This window comes from Acomys russatus, chromosome X (assembly GCF_903995435.1).
Source record: "Acomys russatus chromosome X, mAcoRus1.1, whole genome shotgun sequence".
Taxonomy (NCBI): domain Eukaryota; kingdom Metazoa; phylum Chordata; class Mammalia; order Rodentia; family Muridae; genus Acomys; species Acomys russatus.
The window spans coordinates 123,206,967-123,223,000 of record NC_067169.1 but is presented as its reverse complement, the minus strand read 5'-3'; the positions used below and the strand labels follow the sequence as shown (position 1 = coordinate 123,223,000).

Genomic DNA, 16,034 nt, shown 5'->3' with positions numbered 1-16,034 from the left:
CACCAGGACTGTTACTCAATGTGTGCCGAGCCCTTTCCTCGTGCTGGGCTCCTTGTGTACCTGGGCACTGTAACGTGTGCTGTGTTTGCTCTCCTTCCTCTTTCTTCCCTGCCCTTTCCTCGTCTTTCTGGGGTTTTTCCGTTTGGGTTTGGTTTGCTTTTATTCTTCCTTTTGTGTTCCAAACATGAGGTTCTCTCTCCTGGTCCTCTATAACTGTGGTGTTGAGGCTTCTATTTGTGTAATTTTTGGTGGGTGAAAGGAACTTTGCTAAGTAAATCTCTTCTGTGTTTGAACTGAAGTCTGTATTGTAACTATGTTTAAAGTAATTGTTCCAGAGACAAATGCTTCTAGACACTTTTTCATACAAACAAAGCATTTGGAGGGATGGGAGTGGTGATTAGGACACGAGGGGCAATCTGAAGGATGACCCCTGCCCAGATCAGCCAGAAGCCACCCAGAACTTAAAACACTGGATTCCCACTCCAAGTCAAGAGACTGAAGCTCATGTGTTGCCATTTTCAAAGTCAGAGCAAAACCAGCTTTTCTACCCAGTCCCTTCCCAGATTATTTCTAGTATTGTTACTTTTTTAAAAAGACAAGGTCAGTTCCTTCTAGGAGTGCCAGGAGGGGAGAGGATGTGACAGCAGAGCCTAGCTCACTGAATAGGGAAAGGGTAGGCCTAAGCTTGCAGGAGGATGCCCCACTATGGGCACCAATTAGGGAAGAGACAGAAAATGAATTATCCACTCCCTGCATGAGATAGCTCTTACAGATAAACCAAGGCTGTGGGTGTTATTGTCTCCAAGGCATGTTTCAGGGACATGACTAGTCAGAATACTTGTGTCACACTCCATGCTGTCCCCTAGTACACAGCACTAATCTGCTATCTCTGCTCCCCACCATGCCTGGGGAATAAAACCATGGCAATGAGTTCTCTCCTTGGATGTCATCTGATTCCCAACAAAATCTAGGTGTGAGATACCACCTTCTTTTTCTATGGCAACCATCTTCAGTAAAGTGTTAGCCTTATTACAGATTGTTCCAGACCTGTGCTCCCTTGGAGCCTCATGTGAAGACAGTGCTGCCTGTAGTGAGTAGTTGGCCATGGCATTCTGGAAAAACAAGACAGGGTGCATGCCCCTCCTAAATCCATGCTGTGCTCCTCTCTGCCAGCCTGAAGGTTGAGATCTGTAGGACAGTGCAGCCAGTGACAGGCCACCCTGTACTTGGCACCAGCTCAAAAGCCTATCTGAGGTGGGAGCAGGCACACAGGACAGAGAGAGATCCAGGACAGACATAGCTGGAGGGGTCTTGAAAAGCCCTCTGTCTCATTCACCTTCAGTTTTTGTGTTTTGGGACAATTACTTTAGAAAATAAGTAGGTCGTTTTAAAAAAAATATTGATTGCTTTTTTGTAGTGTTCAAAACAAAAGGTTCTTTGTGTATAGCCAAATGACTGAAAGCACTGATATATTTAAAAACAAAAGGCAATTTATTAAGGAAATTTGTACCATTTCAGTAAACCTGTCTGAATGTACCTGTATACGTTTCAAAAACACACCCCACTGAACCCCTGTAACCTATTTATTATATAAAGAGTTTGCCTTATAAATTTACATAAAAATGTCCGTTTGTGTCTTTTGTTGTAAAAATCAAGTGGTTTTTCATAAGGTTCTTTTACTATTTGAAAAGATGGGCAGCACGCGGTTTCATTTTATTTTTGTAAGTTTTTTAATACATGTGAAAGCAAAGAATACTCAGCATGCCTTTCTAAGTGATGCGTTTGCACCTTTTGTTGGGAAGTACTGTATCCTGTGCTGTTAGCATTCTCGATAAATCTCTCTGTGAAAGTGACTCAAGGTCTGGGCTTTCATTATAAGTCAGCAGTCCCCTCCAGCTCACCAGACATGATGTGTTTGATCCAGCTGTCTCTGATCCCCAATAGCCTCTGTGAGGACAGGGGGGGCGGGCAGGAAGCCTGGTATCCTCAGTTTGCTAGGTGCCCATGCTTTCCAGGCACACCGCACCAGCATGTGACAGGAAGGCCTGAGACAATTGTGCCTAGAGCACAACGTTCCCTCTGCTGACCAGTGTGGCCAGCAGCTACTAGGTCCTGATGTGCCATGGTGTTTTTTAACACCTTTCTTCCCAACTCCATCTCCTATGGCCCATAGCACCTAAGACTGTCTCCATGACTTCTGTGAGTGGCTAGCCTGCCTTCGTGACCAAACTAGGGCATGCTGAGAAACTGCCCAAAGGGAGCCCTTGTTGTCACTGGCTTACTGTCAGAATATGAACCTTCTGCAGCCACCCACTTGGCACATGTTATGTCTGTTCTCCTTAGGCTGATTTGGTCTTGGGAGGATACTGGCCGTGTCACATGTAATTGTGACCATACCTATTAGAAGCTACCTTGAAGTCCTGGCCTCAGATGTTAAGTAAAAGGGTTGAAGAGTCGACCTGTAGACATGGTGTATCCACAGTGCAAGGCCTGTACCAGACTGATAGTCCCCAGTACATAAAATGGACCAAATCCCTGCCCATAAAGTTTAGCAAAATGCGCACAACAGTTTTGAATACTGGAGTTGGCACATCTCAATAAAGACTGACCCATGAAAAACCACTGGGAGCTCAGTGCTTTGACCTGTTGGGCTGGTTTGGTTTCTTTTTTTGTTTGTTTGTTTTGTTTTGTTTTGTTTGAGTCTGACCTCTACTCCAAGAATTGAGTGTGTAGGGTGATCTGCCTCAGCCTACCAAGTGCTAGAGTTACAGGTATGAGCCTCCATGCCAAGCTTTGCCTTATTTATAATAGGGTCTCACTGTGTAGCTCTGGCTGGCCTTGAACTTGTAGTGAACTTCCTGCCTCTGCCACTGGAGTGCTGGGATTACAGGCATTCACCACCACACTTAATTTGACCTCATCTTTTTTGTTTTTGTTTTTTCTTAAGACACGGTTTCTCTGTGCAGTCTTGGCTGTCCTGGACTCACTTGTAGACCAGGCTGGCCTCGAACTCACAGAGATCCTCTTGCCTCTGCCTCCCAAATGCTGGGATTAAAGACGTGCGCCACCATACCCGGTTTGACCTCATCTTTTGTGTGGCCACAATAACTGGCTTCAGAGAAGAGGTCCCAGTGGGACCAGCCATGGGCCTTGAGTAGGCTTTTCTGGAAACATATAAGTTCCTTAAAGGACAGGCTAGTGAGAGGGAGCCCTTTCCAGTTAGGGTTGATAAAACGAAATGATCTGCTGGGGAAAGTGGTCAGGAGAAGAAAGCTGTTGCTTTACAGGCATACTTTTCAGCTGGAGAAACAAAGAAGGAAGGAAGGAAGGCCAAGTTGCTGCCTGTGGATCTTCCTTGGGCAGTGGGAAGTTAGAAAAATTCAGAAGTACTCCAGAACTCCAACACGCTCAAGATGTGTCCAAGAGAATTAGGTAGGGTAAGGAAGCTTTCCCTGCAGCTGTTTATGCTCCGTCTTGTCAGGAAGGGCTACAGCAGGGTGTCTGCAAACTCTACTTCAGAGCACTATGAGAAGCGCTTCTCAGGCCACCTGACTAAGAAGGGGTTTGTTTTTTCTGGATTTGGTCTAGATCTTTTTGAGGCAAGGTCTCATTGTATCCCTGGCTGACCTGGAACTCACTATTCAGACCAGACTAAGCTCAAAATCACAGAGATCCACTTGCCTTTGTTTCCTGAGTGCTGGGATTAAAGGAGTGCACCACCAAGTCCAACTAAAGCATTCTCTCCTCCTCCTCCTCCTCCTCTTCCTCCTCCTTCTCCTTCTTCTTCTTTTTGGTTTTTCAAGATAGGGGTCTCTATGTTACCTTGGCTGTCCTGGGCTCACTAGACCAGGCTGACCTCAAACTCAGAGAGCCACCTGCCTCTGCCTCCTGAGTGCTGGGACTAAAAGTGTGTGCTACCACTCCCAGCAGCTAAAGGGTTCTTAATGGCTTAAGGCTGTTGGTGTATGCAAGTTCAGGTGGGTGGGCACAGGCTAACTATGCCATCTTCCAAACAGCCATGGGGGAGCTTTGGGAACTTGAGGAAGGTCTTCCTTGAGAAAGTTATTTGGTGATTTGTGCTTGAGCGGTGAGCCCTGCCACAGCCATAAAGGTAAGGGCTTGCAGGTAAGTGGGAATGGCTGATGCTGAGAGCAGTGACTCACGGGAAGAGGACTTCAGAGAGTAGAGTGCTAAGTAGTATGCACTGAGATGTGTGTGGGCCATCAAGTAAGCCAAAAAGCCAAAGAAATCCCTCAGTGGAAAACATTAGAGGAGTGGGCAGGAGACACTCATGTGGCTAAGAGGTCACAACACATGGTGGTGTTAGGGTCTGGAACATGCTGAAGATTCTGCAGGATCCAACATGACCATTGGGAGATGAAAGTGACACCCCGGGGATCGAGGCTTTTAGGGGAATTCCTAAGAGGGGCTGGATAATCATTAGCATATTGGAATCACCACTCAGACAGGATGGAGACACCCCTCCCCCGACCCTGTGAGTTTGCTGGATCTTTTTTTACAAGCATTTAAATTCCAAAGGGGGTTAAGTAATCATTTAAACTAGAAAGCCCAGGCAAACTGAGTAAACACAGGGGCTACTCTGGCCAGGTCATGAGTTCATCAGGAGGCAGAAGATTCCCAGACCGGCAGTATATCTTTCTTAATCAATTGTACCAGGAGTAAAAACCATTTTTAAATTTATCATTCTCTGGCCAGGTCATGGCAGTCTCTGGTTAGCTGTATACTCTTTGCAGCATTTCCAGTGACTGCTGAACCCACCTCTGAAGAACGGAGGTCCTGGCCTGCTCTGAGCTAACCGAAGCTGCGCCTGTTGCTAGACTTACTTAACCAGGCCTCTCAGAGCCACCACCAACTCCTCTAGAAGAGAGTAGGAGAAGCCGGTAGACCCTAGTGTCCTCATGGTGAGAAGTGCAAAGTAAAATTAAAACGTGTGACAGGAAAAGGAAAGGGACAGTAAGAGCTGCACATGAATGCATATGATAATAGAGCAAGGCCCTGTTAAGAGACACAAATATGTTGGTTGGCAAGCTAGTGAGGATCCTGCACAGACGGCCTCTGTGAAGACCTAACACTTGCTTGGCCCAGCTGCTGGCAGGAGCCTGGAGGCAGGGGTGGGGGCGTGGGGACCTAGCACACACCGCGCTGTGGCAGACAATCTTCTTGACCGTTCTCTGGGCATTCATCCTTACCACCAGATGAATAGAGTCAGCCAGAGGGCCATTTTGTGACCCACATTTGATCTCTCCTACTAACAATTCCCCAAATAAAGCAAAGGTGCCTCTCCGTGACTTTCACCAGGCTTGGTATAACTGCCTTTATAGAACATCGTGTCTTGGCTGTGCCCTTTGTCTCCAGAACTGGAAGGCGTTCTTCATCCTGCTAAGCCCACCCTCCGTGTAGGATCATAGCCCTTGGTTCTCCCACGAGGGATGCCCTCCTGCCTAGGAGAGCTCCTTCCCCGGGTCGAGGGCGGTGGTGGACGCCCCCGTGTGGCGGAAGGCCGCGGAGGGCAAGATGGCGCCGGGCCTGGGCACCGCCTCTTCCGTCCTGCTGGGCGTCGCACGAGGCCGGCTTGAAAGGGAAGTGAGTCAGTGTCTGCCGACCTGGCCGGCTGAGGCCCGCGCCCGCCGAGGCCTCCTGAGGCCCCGGTCCGGCGGCGGCGACGGCCATGGCCGGAGGGCCGGGCCCCGGAGAGCCTGCAGTTCCCGGTGCCCAGCACTTCTTATACGAGGTGCCACCCTGGGTTATGTGTCGCTTCTACAAAGTGATGGACGCCCTGGAGCCCGCCGACTGGTGCCAGTTCGGTGGGTGATGGCAGGCCGGCATGGGGCGGGGGACTTGGGCTTCTGGAGCTGAAGTCTGACTTTCCCCGTTCCGCAGCGGCCTTGATTGTGCGCGACCAGACAGAGCTGCGACTGTGCGAGCGCTCCGAGCAGCGCACGGCCAGCGTTCTGTGGCCCTGGATCAACCGCAACGCGCGCGTGGCTGACCTCGTTCACATCCTCACGCACCTGCAGCTGCTGCGTGCGCGGGACATCATTACAGCCTGTGAGCGAGCGTAGCCCCAGGGATCCTAGGGATGGGAACCCAAGAGAAGTCACCACTACAGAGCCTGCGAGACAGGGGACCATATGGGATGGACACACACAGAGGTCAAGTAGACAGACCTGAGTCACAACCCTCCTTTCCTTCCTCGTTATCCCAGGGCACCCTCCTGCCCCTGTTCTGCCCCCAAACCCTGCTGCTCCAAGGCCCAGCAGCATCTCTGCAGGCCCCGAGGCTGAGGACTGGAGTCCCCGGAAATTGCAGTCCTCTGCCTCCACCTTCCTCTCCCCAGGTAAAAAGAACCCGGGTGTTGGGCTTGATAGGCCTGAGGAAAAGGCCACCATGACTGTTGACATGTCTGTAGACTGCTGCAGGTTTCTGTCTGCCTCTTACTGCTATCTTTATGAAGCTTTTCCAGGCTCCCAGACCCAGTCCGAATCAGAGCTCCTCCCCGTTCCAATCTTTGCTTCCCTCAGGCCACCACTGCCATCGTCAGCCCCTTCCTCTACCAAGGTAGGTGCCCCTTAACTAACCCCCAGGAAAATCTCCAAACAAGGAGGAAGAAACGTAGCCCACATCAGCACAGCCAGGTCATCTGAGAGACAGCCAGCTTTCAGCCTGGACCTAGGAATAGAGGCAGGCTCCTCACCTGATCCATGCTCTCTCTTCCAGCAGCCCAGCCCAGAGAGCCCAGTGTCTGACCTCCAAAAAGCCCAGCCCGCCCCATTTTGCTGGCCCTTCTGTGAGATTTCTCAAGGCACCTGCAACTTCTCTGAAGAGCTCAGGATCGGAGAGGGTGGTTTTGGGTGTGTGTACCGAGCAGTAATGAGAAATACCACATACGCTGTGAAGAGACTGAAGGAGGTAGGTGGGACATGGGGGAGCCACCTGGAAAACAATCCATCATTCCTTGTTCGTCCAACTTCTCCCTCCATCAGCCCTCTCTTCTGCAGTCCCCTGCCTCCAGCCTCCCCAAGCAATCCCCTCAGCACTCTATGATTCCAGTTCAAGGACCCCAAGCCTTCCATTGTTATGGGCCTGGAAACAGCTGGCAAGCTTGGCCCATGCTACATACTTTCCCTGCCTCTTCCCCCACCATGCCTGGGGCTGCAGGAGGCTGACCTAGAGTGGACTGTGGTGAAACAGAGCTTCCTAACAGAGGTGGAGCAGCTGTCAAGGTGAGCTTTACGGGTCCCTCCTGTCTGGGGTCACAAGGAGAGCCACACCAGGGCCTCATCAGTCTTTAGGGCTGCACAAGACAAGACCTGGCTCCCTTGGGCCCCGCCAGGCCCAGGTGAGGGAACATCAATGGCTGCCCACCCAACCTGGTCTGATAAAAAGTAGTGGAGCCCAGAGAACTAAAGAACTCAGCCTCCACTCTTTGTAACAGGTTCCGTCACCCAAATATCGTGGACTTTGCTGGCTACTGTGCAGAGAGTGGCTTCTACTGCCTTGTTTATGGCTTCCTGCCCAACGGCTCCTTGGAGGATCGACTCCACCGTCAGGTAGTCCCTGCTGCTCTTGTACCTCTACTGGCATCACGCCTTAGCCTGGTCCCCCCTCAAACTCAAGGGTTAGCCCAGGGTTTCTTTCTCCCTTAATTGCCTGTTTGTTTGAATCAATGCCTCACAACCCAGCTCACGCTGGCCTCAAACTGGCAAATCTCCTGCCTCAGCCTGTTCTATGCTAGAATTATAGGCATGTGCCATTACACCCAAGATTTTCCACACAGTCCTTTCCTCCAGCTTCTCCCTGGCTGCTCCTCTAAAGAACAAGGCAGGGACAAGGGATCTAGTCCACATAGCTCTTGAGGAATGAGGACCAATGGAGACAGGCTGTCCACCTGAACCCAAGGTTGAGCCATGCCTGGGTGTCACAAGCTACCACACATACAGGATACGGGCTGTCTAGGGGGTGGGGGAGGCGGTGGAGAAGGGCACCAGCACTTTATTGCAGTCAGGTGAGCCTGAGCCCGTCACATTCTGTCTTGAGCCCTGAGAAATGTTCCCTAGCCATTCAAGGCTTCGGAATACCTTGAGTCACCACTTGCTCATTGAATTAGGTCATGGACAGTCTTGTGCCTTGTTCTCCAGAAACGGAAACTGAGGCTCAGAGAGTAAAGTGGATAGCTTGCTCCAAGCCACAAAATGGCAGGTGAGGGGAGCAGATGGGGGTCAAAGAACAGCTGCCCTGAGCTGCCCCTGTGCTTCCATCTTTGCCAGACCCAAGCCTGCTCCCCTCTCTCCTGGCCTCAACGACTGGACATTCTTCTGGGCACAGCCCGGGCTATTCAGTTTTTACATCAGGATAGCCCCAGCCTTATCCACGGAGACATCAAGAGGTGAGGAGGGGCTCAGAAGAGCTGTAGAGTCTCATGGCCCCCTGCTCAATGTTCTGAGTGCCCCTGTGAGATTCCTCCTGCCCAGTCCTGTGGGTTTGGGGACAAGTGCTGCCTGGGACCTCAGAGCTGAGAGTACTTAGGGCTCTGAGGACAGGCATGGAAATGAAGCCAGTGATAGGCCCCAGTGGTGAGCAAAAGCCAAACTATGTGAAGGGTCCCTGGGACAGCTGGCCCATAAATGGCTGGGATGCAGTGCTAGCCACTTTCCATAAATAGTGTGCCAGGCTGGTACCCTCTAGTCCAGCTTATCAGGACCACTGAGGTGTGTGGGGCAGAGAAAGCTAGGACCAGCCTGAACTGGTGCCATTCTTCCCTCTCCAAGTTCTAATGTGCTTCTGGATGAGAGACTGATGCCCAAGCTGGGAGACTTTGGCCTGGCTCGTTTCAGCCGCTTTGCAGGGGCCAACCCAAGCCAGAGCAGTACTGTGGCCCGGACTTGCACAGTACGGGGTACCCTCGCCTACCTGCCTGAGGAGTACATCAAGACGGGCCGGCTGGCTGTGGACACCGATACCTTCAGCTTTGGGGTGGTGAGCCACCAGCCCTTCTGTTGGCTTGGGGAGGGAAAACCACCAGTAAGTAAAGGCAGAAAAGCCTAGAGAATTCTAGGCATAGGCCAGAGGCAAACCTAGTGAGAAGCTAGCATAGCTTTGGCCTCAGGGCCCACCCTGCCTCATACACCTCCCTCCTCCCTTGCACTAAATTATGTGTCTAATTTTGCACCTTTTTGCTTCGTGTAGCTACTCTGAATTGCTTAAGCTTTGGTCCCATAACAACACTGTCCTTGCCGGGAGGTGGTTTTCACCTGCCTGTCCCAGGGCTGCTCTCCCATCAGCACCAATCCATCCCCATGCTGCAGGCCTCTTTTCTATACAGTACCTCTCTGCTAAGACCTAGGGTGATGCTGTCCATCCCACCCACTCTAGGTAATACTGGAGACCCTCACCGGTCAGAGGGCTGTGAGGACACAAGGTACCAGGACCAAGTATCTGGTGAGCCAAGTATCTGGGCATGGAGGGAGGAGGGGGAAGCTGCAATCAGGGGTATATCCCCAGAGAGTGGAATGATTCAGAGCCTTTGCCACTGCTGCTGCTGACTCATCTTTGAAAGTGGGTGAGTCCCCAAGCAGTTTCTTTTACCTTGCAAGGAACAACCTGTTTTTATTCTGCACAGAAGCCTTCGGGTCAGGGATGTAACCTCAGTGGCAGAGTGATTACCTTATATACAAGGCCCTGGGTTCCATCAAAAGGGGAAAAAAACCTTGCTAGGTCCCCCTCTTCCCTGGGCTGGGAACAAAGAGAGGGATATTCCTAATACCCTAGGACCAAACCTGTAGTGGAACTTAGAGAAGACAGGGCCAAGGATACACAGGCAGACTGTTATAGAGGCAGCTCCAAGCCATCCTGGCCTGTACCCCTGTATTCCTGTGTGCCTTGCTGTGCACTGAGATAGGGCTAAGAAATACGAGATCTAAAGCATCTGAACATGTGCTTTTAGTCCCAACATTCAAGAGTCTGAGGCAGGAGGATGGCTGTAGTCCAGCTGGGGCTACATAGGAAGACCCTCTGTCAAAAAACAAACAAAAAACTAGCTGACTAATGGTGGCTCACAATCCCAGCACTCCAGGAGGCAGAGGCAGGCAGATCCTTGTGAGTTCAAGGCCAGCCTGGTCTACAAAGCGAGCCCAGGGCAGCCAAGGCTACACAGAGAGACCCTGTCTCGAAAATAATTAGTTAATTATGGTGGCACATGCCTGTAATGCTAGGACTTGGAAGGTAGAAACAGAAGGATCAGGAATTCAAAATTATCCTCAATTACAGTGTAAGTTCAAGACCAGCCTGAGTTACACTGGTACCCTGTCTCAGACAAACATACAAAGAAGAGACAAAAAACCTGGGCTTGGGCAGGAACCTGGAGTCAAGTGCCAAGTTAACCCTATCTTGACAGTGGCCATGGGTCATGTTCCCACTCTTCACTGAGCCTCAGTTTCCCATATAGAAAACAGACTTTAACACATGAGCACTATCCCAGCAATTCCTGGCCCCAGAACATGTTTGGCTAATGCTGGGTCTTCACCTCTAACAAAGTTGTGCATTTCCCATCGCTTCTCCTAGATGGTGTGTATTTTTGTCCACTGTTGTGCTCAGTGTGGGATTTAACCCAGTCAACAAACTGAGAACCAGACTCTACCCAGCCCTTCTTTGTTTGTTCGTGGCTGTCCTGGGCTCTCTTTGTAGACCAGGCTGGCCTCGAACTCACAGAGATCCACCTGCCTCAGCTTCCTGAGTTGCTGGGATTACAGGCGCGCACCACCACTGCCCGGCTATCCCTCCTTCCTTTAACCTTCTGCATCCATTAGCACATCCCAGCTCAAGTGCCACTTGCTCAGGCCCTTGCAGTGGAATGTGAGGACTGTAAAACAAGGCCCAGAGGGTTTGCTTTGTGGCTGTTATCAGTAGAGAGCATTTAATGAACCCAGAGGAAGAAAACCATAGGGCTGAGTGGCAGTGGCCTAGAAGATTTGGCAGAGCCATGCTCACAGTATTTGTCCTACAGAAAGACCTGATTGAAGATGAGGCTGAAGAGGCTGGAGTGGCCCTGAAAAGCACCCAGCCTACTCTGCAGGTGGGTGTGGCCACGGATGCTTGGGCTGCTCCAGTTGCTGCCCAGATCTGTAAGAAGCACCTGGACTCCAGACCTGGGCCCTGTCCACCCCAACTGGGCCTGGCCTTGGCTCAACTGGCTTGCTGCTGCATGTACCGTCGGGCCAAGAAGAGGCCCCCTATGACCCAGGTAGCCCTGGGGAAGCCAGCTACAAATGGGGACATAGTGGCCAGTGAGAAACCTTGCACTCTTGCCCTGCTTGACGGCAAGAGCTACAAAATGCCTATCTGATGATCTCTTTACAGAAGCAAAACTTCCAATATTCCTTGCTTGCCCTTTGGCTCTGTTCGCAGAACTAAGTGGTTAAGGGCTGCTGCTTTGCTGGGTGGGGCCCAGATCCCAGTAACAGGTAGAAGGAAAAGGCTCTGATTGTGCCCTCTAGTGGGAGCACTGTGTCACTACCTTCATCTTTCTCTTAACCTCCACCTCTTATTTCTGGTGATAGTTGAGAATGTAGTCCTTGGCTTTGGTGGCCATGAATCTCAACAGGTCTTGTGATGAGACAAAGAAACAAAGGGAAATGTTTTCCTAGCTGCTTGGTGTCTCCTGCCACTCCTATGGTTATATGGGGCCTGTGGTAGCAACCTGAACACAGTCTAGACCAACCTGGAGCAGCTGTGTGGTTTGACCATAGGGTGTCAGGTCTGGGTTGACCTGCCCACCAGGAGCCCCAGCTCTGCCCATCCTGAGAACCTCTCTTTCCACACAGGTGTACAAGAGGCTTGAGGGGCTGCAGGTAGGGCCTCCTTGGGAGCTAGAGGTTGCTGGCCATGGCCCCCCTTCCCCACAGGAGAACTCCTACATGTCCAGCACTAACAGTGCCCAGAGTGGGGGTGAAGGATGGCAGCCTCTAGTAGTGAGCACAAAAGCCCCAGCCCAAGCTGCACAGCAAGTCCAGAAAAGTCCCAACCAGCCAGTGGAGAGTGATGAGAGTGCTCCCAGCCTCTCTGCTGCACTGCACTCCTGGCACCTGACCCCAGATGCCTGCCCAAGTCCAGCATCCTTCAGAGAAGCTAGCTGTACCCAGAGGGGTACCACCAGAGAATCAAGTTTGAGGAGTGGTCCAGGCGTCCAGCCCACAACCATGGAAGGTAACTCTGGGGATAGGTATCCAGAGGTGGGGCAAGGATCTCCTTTGACAATAGTCTCTTTATTCCCCACCCATGTCTTCTGAACTGAGGGATCCAGGGCCAAATGCTTGGACCACTGTGTCTTTAGCAAGCTCAAGGTCATGGAAAGGGCCAGAGTGGCGTGGTACTTTTATTTCCCCTCACTGGGCCATGCTCCCCACGTGAGTGAAAAGAACTAGGGAGCTACCGTCTTAGTCCTTCTACCTGATGCCTGAAGGCAAAAGTGTAGAAGGCTTTGCCCAGGCAGCCTGGGATCCTGGTCTGTGGTATGACCCCCTCCCATCCTGGGCCTTAGTTCACTGGGGACTCCTGCCCTGTGGCCAGCGTTATAGGCAGTGGGGATGGGGAAAACTGGAGTCTAGCATATCGCTCACAGTTGCCAAGGACAGCTTAGAAGTTACTGTCTCTGCCCAGGCTCATCCATGGGCAGCTCCTCCTCATCATCAGAGCCACCACAGATCATCATCAACCCAGCCCGACAGAAGATGGTACAGAAGCTGACCCTGTATGAGGAGGGGGTCTTGGATAGCCTGCAGCTGCTGTCATCAGGCTTTTCCCCAGGTACCCGGGGATGCTTCCAGCTGAGCTTCCTAAAGGATGGGCCCCCAGAAGAGCTCCCCACTGCTGTCATGCACACATGCACGCAAGCTCATACTCTGCAGCCCCAGGGCACACAGGCATAATCCCTCATGCCAACCCTAAACAGTAGAACATTTGTTCTGGCTACACTCTTGGCTACTCACAAGAGTGTTGGACAGACAGGCCACTCCTTCTGATGATGGTTGGCAACCCACCTTGTGCTCAACATCTGTAGGGAGATGCCTGGCTCAGTCCCTTACTCACCACTAATAGCACCTTCCCATTATCTGTGGGTACCAATCTCCTCCCACATGCCTCCAGGAAATGGGAAGTCCCAGCAGGAGTTTTCTACTCCAGGTACTATTTGACTCCTGTTTAGAATAGGGAAGCCTTATCTTGGGGTGAGAGTGTGCCTGTAAAGGTGTAAAGGTCATTCTTGGCTAGGCTAGGCTGCACAAGACCCTGTCTCAAAAAACAAACTAGCAGCAGGGTGTGGTGTCTCACACCTATAATCCCAGCACTCAGGGAGGCAGAGGCAGGTGGATCTCTATGAGTTTGAGGCCAGCTCTACACAGAGAAACCCTATCTAAAAAAGCAAACAAACAAAACTAGCAGGCTAGAGAAATTGCTCAGTGGATAAGGGCATGCAGATGACGTGGCTTCAGTTTCTAGGATCCACATTAGGTAGTTCACAACCTGAGTCCCTCCCTCCTCAGACACCCGTGTACATATGGTGCATATAAAACTCACTCAGGTGCACACATACAAAAATCTTAGCTAGAGCCAGGCAGTGGTGGTGCACGCCTTTAATCCCAGCACTCGGGAGGCAGAGGTAGGCAGATCTCTGTGAGTTCAAGGCCAGCCTGGTCTACCAAGGGAGTCCAGGACAGCCAGGGCTGTTACACAGAGAAACCCTGTCTCGGAGAAAACAAAAACAAAACAAAACAAAACAAAAAAATCTTATTTTCAAAAACCAAACTAACAAAAAAAGAAAACCTTGATTCCAAAGAGTCTTCTGAGCTGGGCAATGGTGGTGCACACCTACAATCCCAGCACTCAGGGGAGGCAGAGGCAGGTGGATCTCTGTGAGTTCGAGGCCAGCCTGGTCTACAAAGAGAGTCCAGAACAGCCAAGGCTACACAGAGAAACCCTGTCTTGAAACAGACAAACAAAAAGACCGGGTGAGGTGGGGTAGAGCACTTGCCTAGCAAGGGCAAGGCCTTGGGTTTGATCCTGAGGGAGACAAGTGCCATGTAAATTCTGTGGTTATGGTCCAAGCCAGGGCATTTGGAAGACAAGAAGTTGTCCCCAACTTGCTCAGTGTATTTTCTCTTCCGTAGGCTTGGATTTAGAACCTGAAAATAGGCACGGGCCTGAAGAAAGTGACGAATTTCAGAGCTGATTTGTTCACCCAGGCAAATCCTTCAGACTCAGATGTCAAAGTTCTCATGGTTGGAAGTTCTCAGGATGTGCAACCTCCTTAATAGCCCAAAGGCATCCAGTGTAGGGGCCCACCCTGGTGAAGGAGAGAGGGGGGTGGACCCTGCTGTTCTCAGGGTATGAGGTACAAACAGGGTCAGCTGAAGAACCTGATAGAAGCTCAGAGGGCAGGCCGTCTCAGGCCACCATTTGGGAGCAAGGCAAGCAGAGCACCTAAGGGCTCAGGTACTACATGATTGAAGACTGCTAGCTACACAGCCCAGGGAAGGCAACTGGGGCTATTGGTATGGTGGAAGCTAAACAAGGTGTCTATAGCCCAGGTCTGTAATAACTGTCACTCCATCCCTTTGAATGTCCCAGAGCCCCAAGTGAAAGTAGCTATTGTGCTTCTAAATTGCAAAAAAAAAAAAAATTTTTTTTTAAGTGTCTTAGAGTTAAGTCCACTAAGCTAGAAGTGAGCACTCTGAGATTTGCCCAAGAGTCCATTAGAACCCCGCGCCCTGTCTGGCATAGATACCTGTGAGTTAGTTTCATGTGACTGCCTGCTAAGCAGGCCCTGCAGGTGGGCTGTGGCTGTCCCAAGTTAAGCGTTAGACCATAGTACTGGTTGTGGCAGAAAGGTTCAGCAAAGCCCAACTTTGTGGTCCCAAGACACAGAGAAGCCCCAAGAAAGCAGAAACTGAGAGCAAAACAAAACATTTAAGGAAGGAAGAAGGTTCCTTTTTTCTGAGACAGGGTCTCTCTGTGTAGCCCTAGCTGTCCTGGACTCGCTTTGTAGACCAGACTGGCCTGGAACTCACAGCAATCCGCCTGCCTCTGCCTCCCGAGTTCTGGGATTAAAGGTGTGCGCCACTGTGCCCCACTGGAATGTTCCATTTTAAGAAACGAGTTTTGTGTAACCAAGTGTCTTCAAAGTAACCCAGGGTTATAACCCAGGCTTAGTGATTCTGTGTTTGAGTCATGAGTCACACTACATACACCTGTGAAGAACTGGTGACGTCCAATTTGTTCTTGAGTAATAAAAGCATACATTTCACCGTCTGGTTAAACTTGTGGAATTTGTTGCCCTAAAAAAGCCTTTGCTTTCCCAATGCTTTACATCTCCAGGTTCTTGAGGGTCCTAACATCTGTTCTTTTCTCTTGCCACGCCCAGAATGGAGATAGGTCCCCAGTGCTGCTACCCTTGCTTTCACATGCCGTTAAGTTTTTTCTTATACAGTCAATGGGTATTTACACTATTAGAAATGAATCCTTTGGGCTGGAGAGATGGCTCAGTGGTTAAGAACACTGTCTGCTCTTCCAGAGGACCTGAGTTCAATTCCCAGTAACCACATGGTTCACAACCATCTATAATGTGATCTGGTGCCCTCTTCTAGCCTGCAGGTGTACATGCAGGCAGGGCACTCATACATGAACATAAATTTAAAAAAATTTTTAAGAAATGAAATGAAACCTTCACAGCCAGGCGTGATGACACACACCTTTAATCACAGCACTTGGGAGGCAAGCATGTGGAGGCTACAAGAGAAACCCTGTCTTGAAAAACAAAACAAAGAAATGAAATGAAACCTTCATGTCCTAATTATTCATCAATCATATATAGAAATATAATTAACTTTTAACTCTAATCTTATTCTGTGAACTTATTTATTTTGTTTTGTTTTTCTGAGACAGGGTTTCTCTGTGTAGCCTTGGCTGTCCTTGAACTCACTCTGTAGACCAGGCTGGCCTCGAACTCACAGAGATCTGCCTGA

The 16,034-nt window shown here is 50.5% G+C and overlaps 1 protein-coding gene across 6 annotated transcripts; it reads left to right on the top strand.

Moving 5' to 3' along the window:
* The first annotated feature begins 5,619 nt into the window (after window positions 1-5,619).
* Window positions 5,620-14,488, top strand: Irak1 (interleukin 1 receptor associated kinase 1). 6 transcript variants are annotated; one of them, XM_051141323.1, is made up of 14 exons: window positions 5,620-5,825; window positions 5,902-6,069; window positions 6,227-6,358; window positions 6,485-6,579; window positions 6,742-6,930; window positions 7,180-7,244; window positions 7,457-7,571; window positions 8,289-8,407; window positions 8,790-8,997; window positions 9,394-9,459; window positions 11,024-11,260; window positions 11,841-12,222; window positions 12,676-12,822; window positions 14,181-14,488. In XM_051141323.1, exons 1-14 carry the CDS (start codon window positions 5,690-5,692, stop codon window positions 14,240-14,242), a joined length of 2,121 nt encoding a protein of 706 aa, XP_050997280.1. In that variant the 5' UTR covers window positions 5,620-5,689; the 3' UTR covers window positions 14,243-14,488. The 6 variants fall into 6 exon arrangements, with proteins under 6 accessions (XP_050997280.1, XP_050997279.1, XP_050997278.1 ...); XM_051141322.1 differs by having other exon boundaries at window positions 6,739-6,930; XM_051141321.1 differs by having other exon boundaries at window positions 5,621-5,825; window positions 6,476-6,579.
* Window positions 14,489-16,034: the final 1,546 nt, after the last annotated feature.

Excerpts from the sequence above, each read along its gene's own strand:
- Irak1 (XM_051141320.1), top strand. The coding sequence starts at position 5,690 with ATGGCCGGAGGGCCGGGCCCCGGAGAGCCTGCAGTTCCCGGTGCCCAG. Across the intron at positions 6,070-6,226 it reads GCGGGACATCATTACAGCCT|GGCACCCTCCTGCCCCTGTT; the intron begins GTGAGCGAGCGT and ends TCGTTATCCCAG. Across the intron at positions 8,408-8,789 it reads ATCCACGGAGACATCAAGAG|TTCTAATGTGCTTCTGGATG; the intron begins GTGAGGAGGGGC and ends TCCCTCTCCAAG.